The sequence below is a fragment of the Anabas testudineus genome, chromosome 7 (assembly GCF_900324465.2).
Source record: "Anabas testudineus chromosome 7, fAnaTes1.2, whole genome shotgun sequence".
Lineage (NCBI taxonomy): Eukaryota > Metazoa > Chordata > Actinopteri > Anabantiformes > Anabantidae > Anabas > Anabas testudineus.
In genome coordinates this window covers 22,438,144-22,465,352 of record NC_046616.1, presented here as the reverse complement: position 1 = coordinate 22,465,352, position 27,209 = coordinate 22,438,144, and the positions used below count along the sequence as shown (strand labels likewise).

The window sequence follows — 27,209 nt, the reverse complement described above, 5'->3', positions numbered from 1 at the left end:
TAGGTGTTGTCAATGTCTTTCTGGGATGTGGGTTTGCAGGAGTTTCCAGCAGGATCTTACACCCAGATGATAGTTCCTGAGAGACACCTACAGCATGATCAAAAAGACAAAGTTTGTTTCATACTTTGGTGAGAGAACAGAAGGTTGTGTTTGAGAAAGTTAGATACCAGGAGATACAAAGAGCTTAAATTCCCATTACATTAGCCACTTTGCACAGACCACTATGCCAGTGATAAGCAATAGCATTAACTGCTCTGGAGAAACACTGACCTCGGCATGAAATGCTAGTGCTGTCATGGCGCTCATGACAGCAGTAGCCCAAACATTTCTCCTCCTCCAGAGTCTAAGAGAAGCTAACTTTCACTACATTAGCTGTTTAAAATTACTTACTGTGCAGCCAAAATGGCTACATTCAACATGCTAACCCACGACAAGGCCCATGGGCAGTCAGAATTAGTCCATCTTCGAGTTTTAGTCCTTAAATTAATCCAGAATCCACCAACACACACATGCAAGCACACACACACACACACACACATATACAGGTTTAACCACTAAGTGAGAATTAAGACTAAACACTGGGCTTCAAAGTTTGACTCACGTCCAGGTTTGGGTTGCAGATATTCAGAGTCAGTCCATTTTTGAGCTTCAGTCTTGAAATGAATCAAGCAGCCACGAACAATCTGAACTTTGTAAGCATGTCCACACACATACTGCTCAGCTCGTTTGTGTGAAGACTACTCTGGCAAAAACAAATGAATCTAATGTTTGTTCAGATCCTGAGAAGATAGAGTAGGTAGAGTTGTGAGCACGGTTTGCTGGTCTAAGCCTGAGCAGGGATGTGAACCCTATGACTTGACAATACTTCATTCCGAGCACAAACTTTGAATGCATCATTCAGGGAAATAAATACATATAAATATAATCGGTATTAAAGCAAAAATACAATGCAACCAATCATAAACAGCCACTTACAAGTGAGCCAAAAAATTATTTGCATGGGTGGGTTGGAGTATCATGTGATGTCTGATCAGTAAACTTAAACTAAAGTTGACAAGGAGGCATGGTGTATGTCTACTGATTGACATAAGAGACATCATATATGGTCAACAGGTGAACAGATTCATATATTGGGTGGAGCCCTAAAAAGCCTTGTAGGTGTCTGGTGTAGTAGTTCTTGAGGTCTGAAAAACAGCACTTTTCATAAAGAAATGATTTCGTTTCACACCTCTAAGGAATTTCTGAAGATCTAAGCCTAGATTTTAAATTGACTTACAGATGCAGTTGGGACAAATGAAAGTCCAAGTGTCACGGTTTCGGCCTGGCCCTGGCAAGCCTTGGATTTTCCTCTCTCCCTCTGGACTCCGCCCACCAGCCACTTCTCTCCCTCTGCTCCCTGTAATCACCTGCATATTGGCTCCACCTGTGTTTCCCTTAGTCTATAAAAACTCTCCTCAGTCCTTTTCCCCCCGTAGGATCGTCGTTGTTCCCCAACCAGTTACCAGCCAGCTCTCAACCTGTTTCCAGCGCCTTTCTCCTGTCTGCTACATGCCTGTTACTAACCCTGCCTGCTAAACCCTGCTTGCTACAACCTGCTTGCTCTCAGGCCTGCTCCTGCTCGTCCTCCTCAGCCCTGTCTGTTTTCTCCCCTGGATTCTCTGGACTTTGCCCTACTCTGAACTTTGGACATTATTACCTGGTTTCTGTGAGTGTTTTCCTGCCATTGAGCAGCGGTTTTCGTTTGTACTTTGGTTCCTGGTTTGTTACTTTGTTTTCTGCCATTTTTGTAGTTTTATGTTGTTACTTTGTCCTCGTGTTTCTGACTGGTTTTTGTAGTGTCTGTCAACACCCCCCTTCGTTTCCCGGTTTTGGTAGTTTTCTTTAATAAATCCTATTCTCAGTTCATGTCTGCCTCGTCCCCTTCCCTTAACACTAGAACTACGACAGACAGGTCAAATGACAATATACCTAGGAGCCCGGCAAGGTGGTCAAATGACAACCTGGCCCCCTGTGGACAGCTGCTTTTATTATGTAAAGACAGTTGTTACCGGCACACGTCGGGGTGGGGGCAGATGGGGGGGAGGGTTGTCGCTGACTTAGCACAAGAGGAATGGAGGCCGGCTGAAGCTCTGCCTCACCAAGACATCTTATGGAGACATCCACACACATCTTCTTCCTTCTCCAAAGCGGGATGACAAGTCGTCTTTGGTTCTTTATCCGTTCGTCACATAACACATACATAGAACTAACTAACGTATCCACACAGTGAGACACGGAGCGGGACCGGACACCGCAACACGCCGTCGAAGCAGTTCTCCAAAGCAGGGCGACAAGTTGTCTTTGTCTCTAAACTGGGTGCAGTTCTCCAGAGCAGTGTTATGATGCCAATGTTACAGTGAGGACTTTCTTTCATGGAGAACTGTTGCACATTTCCCACTTCTGAATGGTGACTGGCCTGATTTGGGCCATTCAACCCATGGGTCAGTGACCCACCTGATTTCCATGTCTGTAGATGTGACCACCAAAAGACCCATAGAAACAGACCAACGAATAAAGAACCCAGTTTAGAGACAAAGACAACTTGTCGTCCCACTTTGGAGAACTGCTTCGACGGCGTGTTACGGTGTCCGGTCCCGCTCCGTGTCACACTGTTGTTATTATTATTGTTATTACTGTTATTATTATTATTATTACTGTTATTATTATTGTTATTACTGTTATTATTCAGAAACATGTATGTGTTATGTTACCAACAAATAAAGCACCCAGTTTCCGTGTCACGCTCTTTTTATAAAAACCTACACCCCCTCCGTCACATTGCAAATGTGTCACAACGTATTTGTCTCAGTGACACATGCATTTGTTTCGTCCCGTTATTCCAAGTAAACAGCTGTCAGACATACAACTGAATGACTCTGGGTCCTGTCCTGGCTCTGGAGTCCTGACTTCGAGCCCCCACAGGTACATGTGGGGGTTGGGGGCGCAGGGCATGGAAGGCCCGCCCACTTTCATTCAACAGCTGCACAGGAAAAAAGGCAACGAAGGAGCAAGAGCTTCGAAATAAACCCCCCACACCTGGTCCTGGAAAAAGAGCCGTGTGCCAGGTGAAGCACTGCTGCACCGTGAACCTCAGACCAAGAGATGTGCTGGTTGCTGTACGTACGTTCACATGTGGACAGTGGATCAATCAGAAGTCCTGGATGTGTCCCTTCTGCCATTGTGATTTTTTTATTTGTTACTTTCTTTTTTGCACATTTGTGATTTGCGTGGTTTTAGAAAACATATTAGAGTGAGAAATTCACATATACAACTCTACCTATGGTAACCCCCCCCCCCCCCCCCCCCCCACCCCACCCCCGTTGAAATATTTCTAACAAGAACACCTCCTTATTACTCCTTATTTACTGTGTTGTTTGATCTAGATTATTGTATTTTTGCAATGTAACACTATAACAGTAGCTACCTCCAGAACACTACTTTGTTAAAACATTAATATCCAGCTGGTTAGTGTAGTGGTAACATCACCACCTCCCATGTGGGAGACTGGGGTTCAAGTCCCAGCTGTGGTCTACCAACAGTAGGGGTCCTACTCATTGTACCCTACTTGTGAGTTGCTTTTTTAAATATAATATAATATTTTTTAACTGGGCAACTGCACCCAGTTTAGAGACAAAGACAACTTGTCGTCCCTCTTTGGAGAACTGATTCGACGGCGTGTTCCGGTGTCCGGTCCCGCTCCGTGTCTCACTGTGTGGATGCATTCGTTAGTTCTATGTATTTGTGGCACCAAAGACGACTTGTCATCCCGCTTTGGAAAAAAAACAACAACGTGTGTGGATGTCTCCATAAGATGTCTTGGTGAGCCAGAGCTTCAGCCGGCCTCCGTTCCTCTTGTGGTAAGTCAGCGACAACCCTCCCCAAATCTGCCCCCACCCCGACGTGTGCCTCTTTACATAATAAAAGCAGCTGTCCACAGGGGGCCAGGTTGTCATTTAACCACCCTGCCGGGCTCCTAGGTATGATCAGAAAAGTCAGTAGTAGTGTTAATCCTTGACAGAACGATCCGACCAACCCGCAGCCATGGATCCCCCGACTCCCTAAATGGCCAACCAAACCTTCCCCTCTGTCCCTGTTTCATGCGTTATGGGCTTTGTTCCAAGGCACTGTGGGCAGAGTACTTGGACCTGCGTGGTGCAGATTATCTGTTAAAATGCCTGGACTCAGCAGGAAGTCCAGAGCTTGTCACAACCATCACCAAAGTAGCCATAAAAACCCTCACGGAAAAGGACTTACTCATGGACTACTCTGAATTCAGACACCTCAAGGACCTCATCCTGTCCACCCTCAAGACCCAGAAATCCTGTGTTCTTTCATCCCTCCACCACAACAGGCCCGATCCAGACTCCTTGGCCTCCTCTGCTGATAGCCGGCCTGCTACCCCATTAGCCTCTCCACCTCCCAGTCATGACCTCCCTACTCAGCCAGTTACCCTCCACTCACACACACCTCACAGTCTTTAGTGACACCCGTTGCCCTGAGTCCAGAAGAGGCTCGAGACATTTTTGCCCAGTCAACCCCAGAACTGGACCTCTGTGTCTCCAGTTTGACTTAATCTGAGATGGCATCTTTGAACTTCTGATTTAGCCCTTCCAAGATGGTGCCAGAGTGTCTGTCTGTCATGGCTGACTTTGTTTGTGTTTATGATGCTTTTGACAAGTGTCATTCAAAATGCCAATGCTCTGCTCGTATATGATCGCCTTACGCTCCTGGATCTTCGTGTCTTGGCCAGGAACTTGGTGGAAATTAACACTGATGGTCAGGAAAGTTTGCCTCCTTTCTTGTCGGAGATACCTGCTCACCTTTGCCGGGCCGCGGTGCTACCTCCACGGAGGAAACGCCACCGTCGCCGGGGCAGACGCAGCGGTAAACTGGTCAAAACCCACGCAGACTGTGGTAAAAGAGGCTAAAAGACAACACCTGTCTAATATCATCCTGTCAAACTGTCACAAGCCTCGTGTTCTGTTTAACACTGTAGACGTTGTTCTTAATGCCCTGAAGACTGCCTGTGTAGAACCTTGTCTGGAGGCATGTGAAAAGTTCTTTGTAAATAAGGTGAACAATCTCAGGGCCCTCATATCACCACCTGCTTCTGACCCGTCAGTTTCTGTATTTTGTCCTGTAACTTTTCTCCGATTTGAACCAGTGACTCTGGTGTCTTTCCAAAGAACTGTAAACATGTTACAGTCCGGCCACTGATCAGAAAGCCAGGCCTGGATCCCACTGTGTTGTCTAATTTTAGGCCTATTTCCAAACTCCCTTTTATCTCCAAAATTCTGGAAAAAACTGAAGGATTTTCTAGACTAAAACGGCACACTTGAGGTTTTCCAGTCTGGTTTTAAACCTCTTCATAGCATTGAGTCAGCATTGCTGAGGGTTTTTAATGACATCCTCTTAGCTACAGATGCTGGAGACAATGTGGTCTTAGTTCTACTGGACCTAACTGCTGCTTTTGACACAGTGGACCATGGTATTTTGACTTCTCGATTACAGAAATGTGTAAGCATCGGTGGCACTGCTCTTGAGTGGTTTAGGTCGTACTTGGAAGAGAGAACATTTTGTGTACAAATTGATCATGTCCAGTCCTCTTCTGCTCCTCTCCTGTGTGGGGTCCCACAGGGCTCATTTTTGGGGCCTCTGCTTTTTTCCCTGTATTTGCTTCCCCTTGGCTCCATTCTTAGAAAGCATAATTGTTCCTTTCACTGTTTTGCTGATGACACGCAGATATATGTACCAGTGAAACAGAAGAATGGCTTTGCCATGGGCTCATTAATGAAATGTTTTGATGAAGTAAGAGCCTGGATGGCTCTAAATTTCCTCCATTTTAATAAGAAAAAGACAGAGGTCATTGTCTTTGGTCCGAGCGCCAGTGGTGGGGTCCCCTCTTGTAGACCTGGGCCCTTTACAACAATTTTTTAAACCTACCGTCACAAACCTTGGTGTTAAGGTGGACAGTGGTTTTAGTTTGGATAGGCAGGTTAGTGCAGTGGTGAAATCCAGCTTCTTTCACTTGAGACAATTGGCAAAAATTAAACCACTTTTGTCAAAAAAGCACGTTGAGACATTGATCCATGCCTTTGTTACGACTAGGCTGGATTACTGTAATTCTTTGTATTTTGGTGTGTCTCAATCGTCCATGTCCCGTCTTCAGCTGGTACAAAATGCTGCTGCTCGAGAGCACATTACCCCGGTTTTAGCCTCACTGCACTGCCTGCCTGTCCATCTTAGAGTTCATTTTAAAATTCTTTTATTTGTTTTTAAGTCTTTAAATGGTCTTGCCCCTCCCTACCTTTCTGAGCTTCTATGTGTGCATTCCCCCTCTCGGTCGCTCAGGTCAGCTGACCAGCTGCTTCTGTATGTGCCAAAGACACAACGGAAGCTCAGGGGACATGAAGCATCTTCTGACATAAGAAAACCTAAATAAGAAAATTCTTTCAAGTTAAACATAGCTTCATGATTGACATCATGCTCGAAGAGTGGTGTTGTCCTTAAGATGTCTTTAGGATAAAAACTGCAGAAGGCCGATGCTCCCAAGACGTTATTGTTGGTAAAGGTGAGAAACTGGCTAATGTTGATAGGATGTTGAACATCATAACAGCAAACTGAAGGGTCAAATGTCCAGTAAAACTTGCCGATTGGAGAACAATTTTATTATAAGACAAATAATAATATAAGTTGACTTGAGGAATATCTGTAATTTGCTGATAGTCACTGACCACTTCACACGCAATGCTCTGGCCTTTGCCAGTAAAGAGCTAATGGCATCCACCATTTCCAAGGTGCTCTGGGTACAGTACTTTGTTCATTATGGTTTGTCAGAAAGAGTGTACTTGTTACAAACGGACTAACGGGACCAACGAGTACCAACAAAAAAGGTTTATAAACGAAAGGAGGGCAGGGGACATAGGGAACTAACAAAAATGAACAAAGTATCAACATAAAACACTGTGGAAACACAGGCAAAAACTCAAACTAAAACTCTCACGACAACATACAAAGTACCAACAAAAACCACGCACTAAAGCGGACATGAAACTAACAGACAAACTAAAAGTACAAAGTGACAAACCAAAATCACTGCTGAAGGCAGGTTAAAACGGGAACAAACATACGGAGCTAACAAGACAAAGTAACAACGGAAAATACTCTGCATAAGGCAGGCAACGACAAACTCACAAAAACATAAACTAATGTAGTAGATGGAAATTAGTATAGGGTAATCGATGATGAAGCTTAGTACAGTATTGTTAAAGTTTGAATTATATGAGTTTATTTGTGCAGTTTGCTTTCCTTTAAAATAGTTAAAATATGTATTAGAAAGAGGTTAATGTTCCAGACAGAAATGCAATTCCTTATATAGAAAATAGCAGTGTAGCCTGTGGTCAAACAGGGAATTTGCTGAATCGGCTGGGTGAGTTCATCCATTAATTAATTAGTTATACCTGAGTAACCAGTAGAGGGAGTATCGCCGCGGTAGCTTCATTCTGGATAAAGACGCCATAGAATGAAGTCTGTGTCGTCATATGTCTTGATTTTCTCTCTTTTCAGGTATTTGAAACATTTCTAAGTTTTGTATAAATTTCCAGCAAGTAAGTAAATGTTGATTTAAGTTTGTTTGATAACGTTAATAACTGTTTGAATAACTGTGTGTATGACATAGTTTGGTTATGTAGTGATGGAAGTAGTTAGCAAGTGTGGCACAATGTACGTTCAGTATAATAACTAGTAGAAATGCACTGTGTTGTATGTATGTATAATAAATGTAAGTGTAAAACGTTATGGATAGGCCATAAAGAATGTCTACATGTTTAGTACAGTAGAAGATATTGAGTTTATTGCATATTCGGGTTAATGGCACTTATTACAAACGTAATGGAGGTATTAGCACCCAGGTGGTAGACGGTGTCAACAGGCATGGTTAGCTAAACGTGCCGTTAGCTCTACATGTGGTGGAATGTTGTAGTGCAAAATGTTGTGTGTGTTTATTAAAACATATTTATGTTATATACTGACAGGGGTCAAGCAAAATGTTGTTTATAGGGGGTAAAGGGAAATTTAACAGGATGATGTAAATGTACATTCACATAATATTCTGTGTATTTCTTTTTTGGTTGTTATTGTTTAAAAACATAATGAGAGTGAGTGGAATGATATTATATGTACATTTTGTGACAGAATTTGAGGGTGTTATGATGTATAATGTAATGTCAATAGATATATTGTGGAAAATGCTTGCTTCCATGTTTGTTATGTTTTGTAAAATGATTCTAGATAAAGACGCCGTAGAATGAAGTCCGTGGGCGTCATATGTCTTGACTTTCTCCCTTTTCAGGGTGTAACACTCACAGACGAAACCAAAGTCCAACAAACAGAAGTGAAGTCTGGGGTGATCCAAAATGGCTAAGTGGCAAACTGACAAACTAACAAACGAGCAGGTCCATGAATAGTGTGCAGAGTAGAGTGAATGATGTCAATGAGCATGAATGAAGCAAGAGTGACAAACCAGCACTGAACTGAGGACTGAGGGGAGCTTATAAAATGGAGGGAGTAACAGGTGAAATGAATGAGTCAATTAGTCCAGCAGTGGGTGGAGAATGGGGGAAGAGGAAGTCCGTATATGGTGTATGGCAGGAGAGTGAGACACAAACAAAAACCAAACCCACAGACGGGGGCCAAGGGAGGAACTGTAACAGTACTCAGATCAAGGCACAGATGAGAGTTTGGACTGGTGGACATGCTTGGAATGAGAAAATTAAGAAGAGCTCACCCCACTTAGGGCAATCCATGGCCTAGGAAGGCAAACAAAACTGGCAAGGTCAGTGAATTAATTAATTAGAATTGTACAGTTTTGTACCAGTGGGTCTGCAGAGCAGACAAAGAACACAGGGACAGACACAGAAGAGAACCTAGTGAAGACAAAATCAGATACAAACAAAAAGCAGAGGGTAAATCTATGAAGGTATTAAGAAAAGTCAAAACCACAGGCGGTCAAACCAAGAAAACACTGGACAGTCACTGGAAAGAGGCAGTGAACAATCTGGTGAAGAAGACTGGCAGGTACAGTAGGTGCCTTATACAGTAAACCATCTGTGATAAGATGATGAAGTCCGTGCATTTTAGTTAAGGCTTATGTAAGATTTCTTTACTGCTGCATCATTTCTGCTAACGTACGAAATAAAGTCGAACACCAGATACACTTAGCCTGTTGGGACACACTCAAGACACATTTAACCATCAAATGTAAACAAGATCTTTGATGAGGACCAAACTGTAATGGCTGAATGAAACTGTACTGGTGTGTGTGTCCCCAGTAGGTCAGTACCTACCAGCGTCAGGATTCCCCATCCACTGCCAGATAAATAATATATGAAAGTAAGAAAAAGTTCAAAAATGTATGTGTAAATATCATGCAGATGAAGTGTTGTCTTTTCTTATGTTAGAAAGGCACCACCTGTTGATGGATTAGCAGAATTACTTATACACAAGCCATAAGTTTACTTATAAAATGCCAACATTTTGTTTATAACCAAATAATTTACCACAATAATGGTGATTTGGCAATGAAAAATGGTTAGATATGTTGCTAAAAAGCACAGTGTACTAAACTAGAGAAAACCTTGATTTAGTTTCAATTTCAGAATCTGACAAATCAGACAATGAATGGTATTTCCCAGAATCTGATAGGTGCAGAAACCTAAATGTAGTCTGCAGGGCTTAAAAGAGGAAGTCTTGAACTGAAGTCTCAACTGTGCATGCGGTAATTTGGTTTCTATTTGTATAGAAGAAGCACACAGGAATTCAACGACCTGCTCTCTAGAAGACAATGATTAAAACAAATTCCACTGATGTGAACTTTACCTTTACAGGCAAATTCTTGCCTCCTGTTTATATTTTAGTGTTCATCATTGGTCTGGTAGCCAATGGATGGGGATTGAAGTCTTTGCTGCAGAAATGGAAGAAGCTGGGAAACATCAACGTTTTTGTTCTCAACCTTGGAGTTGCTGATATTTTATACCTGCTCACACTCCCGTTCCTGATGGTGTACTACTTCATGAAGAGTACATGGATCTTTGGAGATGTATTCTGCAAGATAACAAGATTCTGCTTCAACCTGAATTTATACGGCAGCATTGGATTCCTTACCTGTATAAGTGTGTACAGGTACCTGGCTATAGTTCATCCAATGAGAGTACGGGGGAGAATAACTCTCACACACTCTGTGCTCATCTCAATGACAGTTTGGCTGCTGGTGAGTGTTCAAAGTCTTCCAGACATGTTGTACACCAAGACATTTGGAAACAAGTCTGAGAAATGCCACGATACCACCGATGATAAATATGTTGAGGATTACCTGAGATACAGCCTTGGACGTACACTTACTGGGTTTTGTCTCCCATTCCTCATCATTCTGTGCTGCTATGGACATATGATTGTCTTTCTGTGCAGAGGAAAAACAACTGACAAGGTACTGAGACAGAGATGCTTGAAATTGTTGTTCATTTTGATTCTTCTCTTCTCAGTTTGTTACATCCCTTTTCATGTACTTAAGAACCTCAACCTCTGGTCAAGAGTTTTGTCCAAACAGAAAATAAGCCATCAGTGGAATAATGGAGTCTACATTGCTTATCAGATAAGTCGTGGCCTTGTGTGTCTGAACAGTGCTCTCAACCCTCTGGTTTACCTTCATGGAGATGAAGAAATTCTTGCCCAGCTCAGACGTTTACTCCAACAAACCCGTCAAGCTGTTACACGGTTGTCCATCAGCCTTAGTCAACTTCCGTCTAATACATAAATGAAACTGGACATCATCTCCCACGATTCAGTTTTACTGTACAGTATGAGGGTTTTAACCAGTGTCATTGTCATAACACTGGTCAATTGAATGACTGTATTGTTGATGTTCTAAAACCTCACATTCCAAAAAAAAAGAATAATAATAATAAAATAAAAATAAGACCACTTGTTGTGTTTATGGTGGGGAGACTCAGTGTTATGTATGTATAGAGTGAACATTTACTGTATATATGTGGTAAACCAGCAATGAAAAGGAATAATACAGTCGCAGTGATTTTCTATCTCTAAAATAAATAAAATAAATAAATTGAAAATATCTTTTTAACAAAAAACATGGACATGTATTAATCTGCAATGATGTAGTGCATGTGATGTTTTCAGATCCTTTCTTTGGGTAAAAGTAATTATATCACACTGAAGCCATCACACTGAAGAAAATACTTAATTCCTGAACATACTGAATTTATACTGTAGTCTGGAAAATGTACTGAAACTATTCAAAGTAAAAAAAGGCTCTGTGACTGTGTATACCACAGGCCTGTTACACTGATGTGTGAGCAACATTTTATTAATATCGTTGAGGTTGAGGTGGAGTTTTAAAAACATTGGTTTAGATGACACTTAATGATTGTGTTCATCCAATGGTCCAAATCTTAAGTGCATAATTGTTCTCAAAATGTCCATTAAGAGAAGAAAAAAATTACCCCTTTGCTGTTTACGACCATGTCAAGACTGCAGAGCTGGTGAAAAACATAATGGCCCTGTGGTTCAAGTAGTTCATAATGAGTAATGTTCATGTAAATGCATTTTTTTTTCCGTTTCATTTGTCACTTCAGGTCAATGTTTCTGCATAAGGCTGTGCACACAGTAAAAACAAAAATCAAATATAAAAAAAGGTGCCAACAGAAAACCCCAAAGACAGAAGCAAAAGCGTGAGACTACAGCTGTATTTTCCACTGCCAATTTTTACTGCATCTCTGGACCAGACAGACTAGACACCACCCTGCATGAAATGCTGACAGTCAGAAACTAAATATGTGAAAGACATTGAATGAACACACTTGACCAGTCTGAAATCCTTTTTTATTTAGAATCTACACTAATACAAGTGTAGAAAGTGAAACTTTTGGAAGCTTTTGGTCTTTCTTGTCGTTTGTGCCCTCAATCAAAGCAAACACTGACATCTGGTGGTCAACACTTAGAGCAACTCTTCAAGACTGAGACAGAATAATTTAATCGTTTCAGTCTCATACGTGGTTCATAAAACCCCCTAAAGGCTGCAGATTTTTTTCCTTGTCGTGTTAGAAGTTAATATTCAAAGTTGTATACTGACTATATGCACAAACACACTCAAGCACACAATATCAACATGCAACCTCCAAATCCCTTTGAATACAAAAGAATACAACTCTTGAAAAAAGCAGAGTTTAACAATACCATTAAAAGCGCAAATTATACACAATACTACAGGTAAAAATACAATAATACAAATACATAACATGTACACACCAACAACAGAAACAACCCAAAGACATTTGGGCCACTTGAGACACTATATTAAAAATATATTCTCAGTGGAGGGCTGCAGTCTACCTGATAAAAGGGGAAGGAAGGGAAATGACAATCTAGGAAATGAACCTCACTCTCAGTTCCATGTATTTCCAACACTACCATACAAAAGAGTGATGCAATAAGGACAGTGGAGAACAGCTCACAGTGTGTGAAGAGTTAAAAAAAATCAGCAGTAAAGGCTCAAAATCACAAAAATTAAGAACCCAGGCGTTACAACAGTTGGCTCTGGAAAAAGAGAAACTAAAGTAAATAATACACCCCAGTAATTTAGACTCAAACAAATGTCTAAGTAGACAAGTTTCATCTCTGTCTTACAAAGATTTCATAAAATACAAGCCAACATAACAACTCACATTAGAATTTGAATATATATTCTAAATACCTGATTATTCAAAGACTGAAGTGTAGCCCTATGGCAATAATCAGGAAATAAAACGTTGAGCCTGGACAGTCTGAGCCTTAAACACTGTACTAAAAACCCAACAAAGAACCAACATTACAACAAAAAACCAGGGAAATGCATTCAAATCCCGCAAAAAGCCCAGCAGATAGAGAGTGGCCTGGTCCAGTTAGGCTTGGCTGACCTATATAGAGAGGGAGGCCCAATAGCTACAGGTTCTCATGAAGATTAATCAGGCTTTATTTAATTATTTATTTATGGGACTGGGGCTTTCAGACAATCCTATGCACCCTGCTACATGAGATGTACCCATTCTGGGCACCACACCATATATAGTTCTAATATTAGCAGCATTCCAGGAGACATAATAAATACCACATCTTGTCTTCGTGTCAGCTTTGACTTCCCAGGCAGATTCCTACCTGCTGCTTACATTTTAGTTTTCTTCATTGGCCTGGCAGTGAATGGGTGGGGATTGCAATCTTTGTTGCAGAACTGGAAGAGTCTAAGGAGCATCAACGTTTTTGTTCTCAGCCTTGGAGTTGCTGATATTTTGTACCTGCTCACACTCCCGTTCCTGATGGTGTACTACTTCATGAAGAGTAAATGGATCTTTGGAGATGTATTCTGCAAGATAACAAGATTCTGCTTCAACCTGAATTTATACGGCAGCATTGGATTCCTTACCTGTATAAGTGTGTACAGATACCTGGCTATTCTTCATCTAGTCAGAGTCATGCGAAACTCCACTCTTACTTATTCTGTGTCTATCTCAGTCATGGTTTGCGTGTTGTGAGTGTTCAAAGTCTTCTAGACCTGCTTTACACAAAGAACATGAACACATCTGACAACAAGTCTGAGAAATGTTATGATACCACCACAACAGTATATATTGAGGATTACCTGACATGCAACCTTCGATGGACATTTACTGGTTATTATAATGATAATAAGAAATTATAGAGTAAAAGTTTATTGTAACTGTACTGTGAAAAATTGCATATGATCATGTTGCTGGTGTGTTTGGCAATTGAGATTTGTAAATGTGGACCAAAATCACATGTGTCAGTATGATTATTCATTAGTCTTTATTTTTTTTATGTTTTAATATTGTACAATAATACCGAAGATATTCAAACTGTGAAAGAAAACGCGGAGTTATGGAGGAAACAAAAAAAGTGTTAAACAGGCCAGAATATGTTTTATACTTTTGATTATTCAAAGTAGCCACATTTTGTGTTGATGACAACTTTAAAAACTCTGGCGCACATTTTCCTAGTCTGCAACATGAGGTGGTCACCTAGAATGGTTTTCAAACAAAGAAGCTCCCAGAGGTGTTGAGTACTTGTTGGCTGTGTTTCCTTCACTCTCTGGTCCTACTCATCACAAACCATCTCAGTTGGATTCAGATCAGGTGAATGTGGAGTCCAGGTCACCTGATGCAGCTCTCCATCACTCTCCTTCTTGGACAAATAGCACGTTTAGGGTCATTGTCCTGATGCAGATGATGGCCCCACTAAGTGTAAACTAGATGAGACACCCTTCCTCTGTAAAAGACAACCAATGATCTAAGGCAACAAATGTCACAAATGACCTCTTAGGTGCAACTCTGTACTGAACATGACGTGTCAGCCACTCCTCTGGTCTACATATACACCAAGTTTTTGTACGATGAAAAGAATGCTCATAACCGGAATATCATGATAGCTGGAAATGTTTGCACCACCTGTTAGTCACTCAGCGGGGTCTCTAGAGTCATGATGGCCATCCCATGTTCACCAAAACTCCGCACAACGTCCACAACATCCATAGGTACCTAGATTTACTTCTGGTTCCCTGCTTTTTTTTTTAAATCCTACTTCCTGTCCTGACTCTTTCGCCTTCCCTTCTCTTGCCATTTATCAGCCTTGATTGATTTCTGCTGTCACTCACTTCATTTATAATTCAGCTTTCCTACATTACTCTAATGTTTTTTGTGAACTGGTGATGTACAAAGTAGTAAGAAGTAGAAGTAATGCCCAAGGGATGGATAAACCAAGACTTTCTGTAGCACTGAAGCAATAGGAAGCAAATGTGTTGACAATGGTTTACTGTGTCGAAGCATTTTATACACTTAGTTTGGCGACGTCTGTTGGTCAACTAGTAACATTACACTTCTCTTCCTGGCACTATCATGAAACTAAGGCTCTAGTAGAGCACAGAGAGATGGCAGTTAATTGTCTGACACATTTAGTTGTGCTTTTGTAACTTGGACAGTGTGTAGGCCTATATTAACATGGATTTTGGGTGACAAACTTGGGAATGATGGGTAAGAGATTGGGCTGGGAGGGAAGTGATCATTGGAGCCCAAAGATTATTATTCAAAAACAGATCAATTCGACTGTATTTGTTTTCAGTGTGCTCCTCTTCTTGCTCACTCCCTATCCAGCTTTGGGGAAGACTCGTTCACACAGCACTGATGTCGGGTCTTTTCCTCTGGAGAGGTAGGACTCTGCCAAATAAGCAACTGACTAAAAGGTCCCACAAGTTATCAGAGGCCACAGCCTCTGTGGAAAGTCCTGGTGCATCTGATGAAGCTGCAAGCACAAACTACAATATAAGTTTTCACATAACCTAACTGTACCTGTATACCACAGATGATAAATTAACGCCTTACCTGTGATGTTCATGGAGTCTCCTGTTGTGCTCGTACTAGTCCGGCACATTCTGCGGTACCTCTAGCAACTGCTTCCTGAGCATGTGTTTGATTGCAAAAAGCTAATGTTTTAAACCTAGAGTCCAGGACTGGGGCCACAGCCGGGATTCGTATGTTTTCTACACTGCACTTTGTCACCCAGTAATGTTGTAGGTTTTGGCTTAGTAGGATAACAGCAGGATGTGTTAAGCTGGAGCACTTTAAAGCAAGTTTATTCTGGATTAAAGGAATGACCTTTGAGGCGGACACATTACTTTCTTCTCAGAGCTCAGTTGTCACCAAAAAGCAGGGTCTAAGAAGGCACTCTGTGATGGCTTCATAATCAGTGTGGCTCAGTGGCAACACTAAGTTGTTAGTTAGTTAGTGCTGTCAGTGCTGCTCCCACTGGCTCACACTGCTCATGAAGCCGCTGCAACATGTAGAATGTGGAGGTCCTGTATGTGTCCACCTCCTGAATTCATTTCTACTAAGCTCTGCCTAGCTGCTCCTGACACTCAGAGAGTACCTCCTTTGCTCTTGTGCTTGTATTGAGAAATGTAACACCTTTTCATGCTCTGTTGCGGATATGAGAGAGCTCTGCGGTTACCTCTACTCCCTTTTTTAGTTCCAACTTTAAACTGTGAGCAAAAGAAGATTCATTGTGTATCCTTAGACTGACTACCTCTTATTTTGTGAATTATGCCATTGCTCTCTCTTTGGCTTGCAGCTTGCTGTCCTTTAAACAATAAAATGAAATGTTGTTTAATGTATAGGAATGTTACGCTTTCATTTTAAAGCTTATGTATGTTACCAATAGGCTACATATTGTTAATAAAGTGTTACCTTGTACCATGTTTTATTTGTAAAGGCCAGCTATTGCGCACAGATCAAACACTTGACCGTTTTACAGTCCATTAGTTTGTTTTTTTTAAAAACTTACCACCGAACCACAACTCAAAAGTAATGTGATGTTAATTTCTTTGTAAACTATTATTATTGTCAGTTAATGGGGTAATTCAATTATGCAGTAAACATACATTTCTGAAGCTGTTATTTGGTTCTCCTATGTACAAATCTGTACATTCTTAAATGCACTGAACTGCATAAACACTGCTCGTCCAAAAAAAAGAAAAAAAAAATCACCCCCTGGATTTAATTTAGCAAATAGATAAGAGCCTCCCATTGGATAATTACTGCATAGATGGTTATGTTTCAGCTGGCAACAAGTTATTTAACCCTAACTGATGCAGTGAGTAGCTTCTCATTTATTAACCGTGTCAAAAGACACATCCTGTGGTCGTGGAAAAGATGTTAATCTGTTTTAGAACGGTCAAATTATTGGCATAAAGCAAAGAAAACATCTAAAAAGATTGATGAAACTACTATAACTGGGTTAAGACCTGTTCAGTGGAAGGTCCAGATTTGCCCTGTGCCAGGGTAAAATTCCAAGATGACAATGCCAGGATTCATCTGGGTCAAATTGTGAAAGAGTGGTTCAGTGAGCATAACACATCATTTTCACATGCATTGACCACCACAGAGTCCAGACCTTAACCACATTGAGAAGCTTTGCGATGTGCTGGAGAAGACTTGCGCTACCAAAACTACCATCATCAATACAAGATCTTGGTGACAAATTAAAGCTACCTATCAAAACAATGCCATGTTGAATGAGTGTCATAATCAAAACTAAAGGCGGTCCAACACAGCATTAGATACTACATATACTTTTTTTTTGGGAGAGGCAGTATAATACATTATATATGATACATTGCTCTGCTTGTGACTGGGTGATTTGTTCTTGAGACCAGTTTTTGTCTCATAGTGTAGCTTGGTTTGAAGATTAAAAGTAACAGACACCCTCGCCATTGCAAAGAAACCTTCTTAAGGAAGGCAGTGACTTCCCTAAGCAAAGATTGAAAAACCATCCTGCCGGCCAAAAAAAAAAGACATGCACAGTTCTACCTAAGATAACATCACAAAGTGTCAAGTCTTTTGAATGACAGTGAGCTCTATGAGATTCTTAGGGACATTTACCAACAGGAAGATCACTTTACTTACAAAAGCTGGAGAAAGACAAAGTCCTGCCCTGTTTGTACCCTGGTGAACTACAGCATGCCTTTGCTTCCTAAAATACACATGGAAGTAGCTCCACTCAGACCCATTGTCAGCAGCATCAGTTCAATCACACACATTTCCAAACATCTAGCTACCATTCTGGCTTCCCTGGTTTTGAAAAAATATATTTACCACATCAACAATTAACAGGACCCAGATGAAAGTGGTACTGTATTATATGATGTCACCTCTCTCTTCGTGTGTATCCCCCCAAACGAAGCAGTCAAGGAACAACTGCTACAAGACAGCACACTTTTTGAGAGAACCACCTTCAGCCCGGTTCACATATGTGCCTTACTGGACCTCTGCCTCACCTGGGCATTTACTAAATATACCAACTGTCTCACTCCTTCAGTTGTCAGACTGCCTGCTGTCATTCCTGAAGCGACTCTCCAACCTTGATTGAATGTGTGTTTTTGCTCATTATCATGCACTTGTACTATGTGTGCTAAGAGGGCTGTAATATAAGGAGGTGCATGTGGAAATCATCACTGAAATACTCAGCCCTAGAATGCAGTTTTATCTTTGCATCAATAGAGCAGTTTTTTTTTTTACTATAAAAAGTCACGTGGACATATTCTGTTTGTGGCTATTAAAAGAAGTGGTTTTAATGTCATGCTCAACAGAAAGTCTACATTTAGAAACGATGGCAGAAGTGACAGAGTGGTTTTGCACAAAGCCTTTGTGGACCTGCAGAAGTGTTGCACAAATATTTGAGACAGCAATGTTTCAAACAGGAAATCTTTGAACATATAGTTCATGTTTTTGTTCACTTTTCATAAGTCAACATCCACGGACGAAAGGTTTGTACTGACTCAGAAGACAGAATGAATGGAAACTGTACTACAGTCCTTTTTACCTTTGAACACAGATTCTTGCCTTCGGTTTTTATCTCAGTGTTCATCATTGGTCTGGTAGCTAATGGATGGGGATTGAAGTCCTTGCTTCAGAAATGGGAGAAACTGGGTGACGTTAACGTTTTTGTTCTTAACCTTGGAGTTGCTGATATTTTGTACCTGCTCACACTCCCGTTCCTGATGGTGTACTACTTCATGAAGAGTAAGTGGATCTTTGGAGATGTATTCTGCAAGATAACAAGATTCAGCTTCAACCTGAATTTATATGGCAGCATTGGATTCCTTACCTGTATAAGTGTGTACAGGTACCTGGCTATTGTTCATCCAGTGAAAGTCCGGGGAAGATTAACTCTCACTCATTCTGTGGGAGTCTCTGTAATGGTTTGGGTCTTTGTGAGTGTTCAAAGTCTTCCAGACACGTTCTACCCCAAGACATTTGGAAACAAGTCTGCTAAATGCTACGATACAACATCAAAATACTATATTGATAATTATCTGATATACAGTCTTGGACGGACACTCACTGGGTTTTGTATCCCATTCCTCATCATACTCAGCTGTTATGGACACATGATTGTTCTACTGTGCAGAAGGAACACAATTGACAAGGTACTGAAACAACAAAGCTTGAAGTTGTTGTTCATCTTAATTCTTCTCTTCTCAGTTTGCTACATCCCATTTCATGTTTTTAAGAACCTCAACCTCTGGTCAAGAGTTCTGACCGAACAGGGGAAATGCCACAAATGGAATAATGGAGTCTACATTGCTCATCAGATAAGTCGTGGTCTCGTGTGTCTGAACTGTGCTCTCAACCCTCTGGTTTACCTTCATGGAAATGAAAATATTGCTCAACTCAGACAGATGTTCCAGCGGGCTCGGCAGACGTTCAGCGGTTTGTTGCTGTCAAACTTCAGCTTTGTGCCTGCGACAGAAACTGCACATTATGCTTTATGAGAGTTTTTTGATTTTTAATGCAAATAGCAGTCTTTGCAAGTTTGTTGTGCAGTTTTCCATTTTCTATCACAAATAGTGGTGTAAAGAAACGATGTGAATGAAATTGCCACTGGTACTGCATTTTTTTTCATTATTACATTACATATTTACTCTTGTGTTTTTCTTAAACAAATGTGAAATCAGATAAGCCACAGTTTTTAGTAACTGCTTATTTTCTGAACAGCACTGTGGAGTAACAAAGATTGCATAATATAGTGGGGTGGAGGTAAAGTGAGCGTGTGTGGTGGTGTTGGTGGGGAGGTGGGTGTATGCATGGCCTCTGTAGCTTTAAAAGAGGAACTTGCTGTATTGTCTTCACTAACTTTGACAGTCCTGCAACAATGAATACATAAGTCACTCTTACATCTTCCACATGTTTAGCTTCAGTTGTTGTTGTTGGGCATGCTCATGATTCTGCTGTGGTGCCTAGGTCCTTAAAGACAATTGCTTTTGCCCATCCTAAAAAACAGAACAATGCCTCTACTCCACCGTGTAAGGTGACATTTATACATTTCTGCCTGTCATCCAAGATATGCATAAGACTTTGTTGTTACTGGGGTCGCTTCCCATTCACATCTTCTGATGTGTGTGAAGAGATAACGGTCACATTATGCGGTCGGGGGTGGGGACAGCCATGCATTCTGACTGCTGATTCAGATGAGGAAGTCGACAGTGTCCTAGAAAAACAGTGTCTTATGATACACCACACTTTACGACTTTGTATCAACTACTGTTTTGAATAAGCAGAGAGTTTACAGCAGCTGTAATGTCCTCTACTTTGACTGTGTTTCTTTAATTTTATTCTGACGGCTCGTAATGCATTGTACATAGTAGGAATTATGTCTGTGATGTTCCGACAAACAAAAGAGCGCAAGCAATAAGATGATCACACAGGTTTTAAATGCAAAGACTTTAGTCAGTTTAAATATGAGATGGAGTCCTAATTAACCTGGTAGGTGCCTGGTAAACGTGAAGCATGAGACACTGCACATTAAAGCACTTCAAACACAACAACAAATTGCAATCATCAGTTTTTTATATCTTGTATATGTATGTATGCATTATGTTGACCATATATGGAGATCAGTAGGTACACCCTTTGGCTCTTTGCTCATTTCAGAAGCTGAATGGACAAAAACCACATGAAAAACCTTTATTGGATGACATATGTGTTTGTACACACATAGTTGCATTTCACAGTAAGTATGGTGGGTCAAATTTAAACCAGGAAGTTAGTAATATGAGAATAGTAATTAAGCAAAACACACAGTACAGTGTATGGTGTATATACAACATACTATTTGGTTGTTTAGCTCATTTTTGTTTTATTACACTGTCCTGTAGGTTTGCTTGAACCTGAATGATCTTGTAACAGCTTTGCACCATTGGACATGTTGTTGTCAAGAAACCAGATGTCATTAATAAACTTGGTGAATACAGTGTTTTTTGTACACTTCAATCCCATCCATTGCCTACTGGATTATGATAATTATTAAAATGAAAACTGGAGACATGAATCTACCTGGAAACGTGGTTCAGCATCTTCTCTTCAGCAGTTAGTAGAAGTCATTTTCTTTGTACTATGCTGGGTTTCTGTAAAGCAGTGTGTTGTCAAAGTTTATCATTCAGAGGAGACTTCCTCTTTAGATTTAAATTTTTGGTCAGATAAATGAAACAGTATAAACACACATGCTTTGTTCCTCTCAGACTTTACTGTTTAACATACACAATGTACTGAACTGGCTGGAATGGCTGCTTCCTGATGAACATATGGACCTTTTGGTTATTGAAAGAGAGCTGGCTAGAAGTAAAACCATTTGTTTCTGCCAAACTGCAGCTCTGAGGCAGCGGCACAAGCTGCAAATGAAACCTAACACAAGTAAATATGTTTTATGGTATATTTGTGAAAGTACATCTATGAAAGTCTCCCATAATTCCAAGTGTGTCTAAATAACAATAAAAAAGAATTTCCCGAAGGGGAATAATCAAGTATAATTTATTGTTATTTTTATTATGATAATTAGTATTAATAATAGTTGCTGTATAAAATCTACAGCAAAAACAGTGTTACAAATGAATAAGAAGGAACATATGTGACTGTTGGAATGCATTAAGATGTAACATACTTTTCTAATGAATGTAGTATTACATTTACAGCAGGTGGAGAAATGGAAGGCTAGTAAAGTGCTGAGGGGACTTTCGTTTGAATAAAATTAGAATGAATAATAATTGTTACAGTTCCTCCCTTCGCCCCTGTCTGTGGGTGTTGTTTTTGTTTTGTGTCTCACTCTCCTGCCACACCATATGTGGACTTCCTCTTCCTCCACTCTCCACTCATCTGACTTATGACTGACTCCTTTCACCTGTGCGTCCCTTTGTTTTACAAGCTCCCCTCAGTCCTCAGTTCAGTGCTGGTTTGTTGACTTTATTCATGGTGTTCATTGCACTCTCACTCGTTAGTTCGTTTGTTCGCTGGGTTTCTTTGGACTTTGTTTGTCGGCCTTGTGTCCCTGTTTGTAAGTTGCCTGCCTTTTGCAGTGTATTTTTTGTTGTTACTTTGTCTTGTTTGTTTTGTTTGTTTCCGCAGTGATTGTTCTTTGTCACTTTGTAGCTATTTCTTATTCAGTGAGTTTATAGTTGGTGCTTAGTGGTGCTCTGTTTGGTTAGCCGGTTCTTTGTGTGTTTAGTTTGTTAATTTGTATTTTGCCTGCATTTCTGCAGAGTTTTCCGTTGTCACTATGTATGTCTGTTTATGGTTTTGTTTGTACTTATCCACCGTGTTGTTTCGGGTCTCTTTAAGTTGATACTTTGTTAGTTTTTGGTAGTTCCTGGTGTCCCCTGCCCTCTTGTTAATAAATAACCTTTAGTTTTGTGCTTGTTCTCCGTCCGTTTTGTCAGTTCGTAACAATAATAGTAAACATTTGCTGTTTTGACAGTGTATGAGTAAAAACAAGGAGACAGGACCAGATGGGATCTGTAAAATTATTAAATTCTGAATTATGTCACGACCCTGTCCCTGTGCCCTGAGTATGGACAGTGGGGGGTTGGACTCCCCCACCTCTTTCTTGTTTGTCTGAACTGTGCTCTCAACCCTCTGGTTTACCTTCATGCTAATGAAAACATTCTTGTTCAGCTCAGACAGATGTTCCAGCGAGCTCGGCAGATGTTCAGCGGTTTGTTGCTGTCAAACTTCAGCTCTGTGCCTGCGACAGAAGCTGCACATGATGCTTTATGAGAGTTTTTTTGATTTTTAATGCAAATAGCAGTCTTTGCAAGTTTGTTGAGACGATGTGAATGAAATTTTCACTGGTACTGCATCATTTCCATTATCACATGACATATTTACTCTTGTGTTTTTCTTAAACAAATGTGAAATCAGATAAGCCACAGTTTTTAGTAACTGCTTATTTTCTGAACAGCACTGTGAAGTAACAAAGATTGCATAATATAGTGGGGTGGAGGTAAAGTGAGCGTGTGGTGGTGGGGAGGGGGGGTGTATGAATTCCTACCAGGTACTATACATTACAGTATGCACACCCTTTGGCTCTTTGCTCATTTCAGAAGCTGAATGGTCAAAAACCACATGAAAAACCTTTATTTGGATACTGTATGTACATACATAGGTACATTTCACAATAAGTATGGTGGGTCAAATTTAAACCAGTTAAGTTAGTAATATGAGAATAGTAATATAGCATAATATAGCAGCTTGGCTTTGTGTACTAACAAGCAGTCCAACAGCTTCAAAGCATTTCTCATTGTCTGATTATTTTTTTCTCTCCTCCTCTAATTTTGTTTTCTTAATCCTGTTGTTGTAACTATCCAGGTTATTCTGGGAAGTTAAATGAGCATTGTGTGCAGGATCTGTGTACTACTACATTTTAGGTGAATTACTCAATAGTGGGAAGGAGTAGGGTAAACTAGCTTTTAACAACACCCCCACTGCAATGCAGGCCTAACCACTGTGCTATTAATGCACTGTAGCCTATTGTTGCTTGAAGTGTGACTCTAACATTGCCTGCACCAACCTGCTGAACTAAATGTAAGATCTACAACGCGTTTAGATGTTGTTTCATTAGGTATCGACAACCAGCTGGCATGAGTATTTTACTCGTTGTGACCTAAGCTGCCTTTGTGTGTTTTTTTTGTGCATCTACATGCATCAGAGTTTCAGTGTGTTTACATTTACTTAAATAACCCAGGTAGCCTTCCTCAGAAAGGGGGTTTCTCATTTATCACTGGAACATTAAACCTGGTTTTATTTATCAGAGTAGAAGATGAGCGGAACCTAGTTTCCCCAGATATTGCCAATTTCTCTGCCATGTAGATAAACCAGCCAGTTTTCCAGTCAAGGTCTGACTGAAATGAAAGCAAACACAAAGTTTCCTGTAATGTTGTAGAACTCACATTCAGCTCAGCAGGTAAATTTGTCACTATCAACTGTGGCCTTACAAGTCATTAGATTGCAGGGATCATATAAATGATTTCATCCCTCTGTTTCTCCAATCTTTGTGTTTATTTTTGTGCCAGTAAAAATACACTGTGTGAAGATGGTGACTTCTGACAGACATACAGACTGCTTTCACAGCAACATGTCTGCAGTTTAATGTCACAGATTTATGCAGTTAGAAAAGTCAATTATAAATTCAAATGGTCTATATAACAAGTAACAACAATCTATGCTGTATAAATCCAGTTGAGAGAGAGAGAGTGGAACCCTGTAGTATCTACACAATGCACCGAACTGACATCTTCATTAAGACATTGGAGGGAATCAAATGCATGAACAGTGGGTTGGCGGAGTTATTGGTTTATCGCGTGGTGGGGTTCCATGAAATACAACAGTGTTGTTTTTCACTCTAACCCATCAGGACCCATCAGTTCGAGTAATACTGCCAGTGATTCTTTCATTTATATCATATAAGTCATTTATGCTGATAAACTTCATGTGTGAACCAGAACTTCGGGCTGAAGCTGCACATTCAGAGCACAGTTTGTCCCAGAGGCAACGACCACGTAACAACATGAAGTGCACATGTATGTACACAGATAAATATACATACACAGTAATTACATACATAACACACAGATACATATGTTAACATGTCCACGTATACACAGATTAACTGATTACAACATTACGTATGTAGGGTAATAACAACAGGTCAAGCTAAACAGTTTCAAGGTTGTGTTTGAAAATGTTGAGATTTACAGTAGCTCTTATGAGGATTCATGCAGACTGTTCTGACATTTTAGAGCATAAACAGTTAAAGCTCCCAGGAAAAACTCCCAAACCCTCTAAAAAATATTACCTTAGTACGAAAATCCTTTTAAGTCTTATCCTTCAAATGATTGCCTTGTTTTCTTTTAACAAGCTGTATGGTAACTGGTAATTGTGTCACTATCTCTGTCATAGAGATTCAGAGAAACATGTACTCAGTGGCAGTCATCGGTACAATGTGGTCATCTTTTCTTAGCATTGTAGAACCACAGTCTGTCATGTGAAAATTTGATAAGACAAACTCACTGTGACATGAACCTCTGTGTCCCTCATCCAGTCTCTTTGCATATCTAATGTCACTTAATTGTCTCTGTCCTACTCGCTGCTGATTACCTAGATCAGGTGTGTTCAGCCAATCAGAAACTGTAAGTGGGGAGATGGTTGGAAAACAAGCAGAAAGTGGCCCTTAAGAACCAGTATCAGGCACCTCTGGCACAGTTTCATGTCTGTGACCACAAATACAAGGGAAGTCGTGACAGGAAGTTAACAAAAAGACACGCCTCTCAGAATTCACATTGATTTTAAACACTTGCACACTGACTGAAAGAAATAACTCTGTTGCATGTTTTCTTTCAGCTCTCATAAGCCAGATCATTGGATTTGCACCAGGGTCTTAGAATGAATCAGACCTCCTGTACTAAAGTCAATTTTGGCTTCGAACGCAAATTCATACCTCCTGTTTTTATCTTGGTGTTCATCATTGGTCTGGTAGCTAATGCATGGGGATTGAAGTCTTTGCTGCACAACTGGAAAAAACTAAAGATCATCAACGTTTTTGTTCTCAACCTTGGAGTTGCTGATATTTTGTACCTGCTCACACTCCCGTTCCTGATGGTGTACTACTTCATGAAGAGTAAATGGATCTTTGGAGATGTATTCTGCAAGATAACCAGATTCTGCTTCAATCTGAATTTATACGGCAGCATTGGATTCCTTACCTGTATAAGTGTGTACAGGTACCTGGCTATAGTTCATCCAGTGAGAGTCATGGGAAGAATAACCTTTACTCATTCTGTGATTATCTCAGTCATGGTTTGGTTGTTGGTGAGTGTTCAAAGTCTTCCAGACATGTTGTACACCAAGACATTTGGAAACAAGTCTGGTAAATGCTATGATACCACCCATAAACTCTATGTGGAGAATTATCTGATATACAGCTTTGGATGGACACTAACTGCATTTTGTATCCCATTGCTCATCATAGTGGGCTGCTATGGACATATAGCTGTAGTTTTATGGACAATGAAGAGAATTGACAAGGTACAGAAACAAAGAAGCTTGAAGTTGTTGTTCATCTTGATTCTCCTCTTCTCAGTTTGTTACATCCCCTATCATGTTTTTAAGAACCTCAACCTCTGGTCAAGAGTTCTGACCGAACAGGGGAAATGCCACAAATGGAATAATGGAGTCTACATCGCTCATCAGATAAGTCGTGGTCTTGTTTGTCTGAACAGTGCTCTCAACCCTCTGGTTTACCTTCATAGTAATGAAAACATTCTTGTTCAGCTCAGACGACTGCTCCAGGGAGCTCGTCAGATGTTCACCTGGGCACAGAGCTGGACTTCAACATTCCACCCTGTGCCTGGTACTCAAACTACATATGAACTTTAATACAAATACACCTGTAATTCTGTGAAGATAAATCTGTTAATGCCTTCTATAATTCTAGTATCACTTGTAAGAACTATTAACATTTCTGCCATAATATTGCCTTTTACTACTACTAATAAAGTTATCGTTGCTGTTTTATTTGTAATTTGTGCCAGTATGTAGAAGAAGTGAAACTTTGTTTTCAAAAGCTGTAGCAGTACATTTCTATCACTCCTACAGTTTTTATTTGTGATTTTTTTTGTGACGTTGTAACATATAAATTAATGACGCTTAATTCAAACAGCCCTAATTAACCTGATAGGTGTCTGGTCAATGTAGTGCTAGTCTGAATACTACTTGCAAAGTATCAGACACTCACTCTATAGCATTTTCTTGTATAAATATTTCTTTGTATGTATGTTCTGGTTATTTATTGTATGTATGCATTCATTCTGCTTACCTGTTGACCTTATTTCGTGTCACTTCTGTCGATCGTCGAGTGTCATTGGCTGACATGGATGTGATTAGTTGCATTTCACAGCAAGTATAGTGAGCCAGATATACTATAGTGGGCCACCCCTGACAGGCTAACTAGAAAGGAAGTGTGTTACATATATACACATACTATTTGGTTTACAGTGACTTTTGATTCAAATCTCAATGATCTTCTACTTCTGCACCTTTGGAATGTTAGGACTGTTGCCATATTACCAGATGCCATGCATTATCTCTTTGAATACAGTGTTTCTTGGACATCTGTAAGTGCAAGTTTGAGAACAAAACATTCACAATCTCTGGTTTCTTTCCAGTTCTGCAGCACTTGAGTTCTGTTTACTGGCAACTGCATTAGTGATGAACATTAAAATGAAAACA

At 40.3% G+C, this 27,209-nt stretch overlaps 3 protein-coding genes and 1 pseudogene across 4 annotated transcripts; all 4 read left to right on the top strand.

Annotated features, from left to right (window-relative positions):
• The first annotated feature begins 9,804 nt into the window (after nucleotides 1-9,804).
• Nucleotides 9,805-11,138, top strand: LOC113167615 (P2Y purinoceptor 1-like). Its single transcript, XM_026368388.1, has one exon. It carries the CDS (start codon nucleotides 9,881-9,883, stop codon nucleotides 10,847-10,849), a length of 969 nt encoding a protein of 322 aa, XP_026224173.1. The 5' UTR covers nucleotides 9,805-9,880; the 3' UTR covers nucleotides 10,850-11,138.
• A 436-nt stretch (nucleotides 11,139-11,574) lies between these two features.
• Nucleotides 11,575-13,786, top strand: LOC113167219 (annotated as a pseudogene).
• Nucleotides 13,787-18,442: 4,656 nt separating this feature from the next.
• On the top strand, nucleotides 18,443-20,667 carry LOC113167652 (P2Y purinoceptor 1-like). Its single transcript, XM_026368440.1, has one exon. It carries the CDS (start codon nucleotides 18,443-18,445, stop codon nucleotides 19,424-19,426), a length of 984 nt encoding a protein of 327 aa, XP_026224225.1. The 3' UTR covers nucleotides 19,427-20,667.
• Nucleotides 20,668-21,824: 1,157 nt separating this feature from the next.
• LOC113167774 (P2Y purinoceptor 1-like) lies at nucleotides 21,825-26,365 on the top strand. 2 transcript variants are annotated; one of them, XM_026368622.1, is made up of 2 exons: nucleotides 21,825-21,981; nucleotides 25,323-26,365. In XM_026368622.1, the coding sequence occupies exon 2, from the start codon at nucleotides 25,365-25,367 to the stop codon at nucleotides 26,355-26,357; it is 993 nt and encodes a 330-aa protein (XP_026224407.1). In that variant the 5' UTR covers nucleotides 21,825-21,981; nucleotides 25,323-25,364; the 3' UTR covers nucleotides 26,358-26,365. The 2 variants fall into 2 exon arrangements, with proteins under 2 accessions (XP_026224407.1, XP_026224406.1); XM_026368621.1 differs by lacking the exon at nucleotides 21,825-21,981 and adding an exon at nucleotides 21,997-24,502.
• Nucleotides 26,366-27,209: the final 844 nt, after the last annotated feature.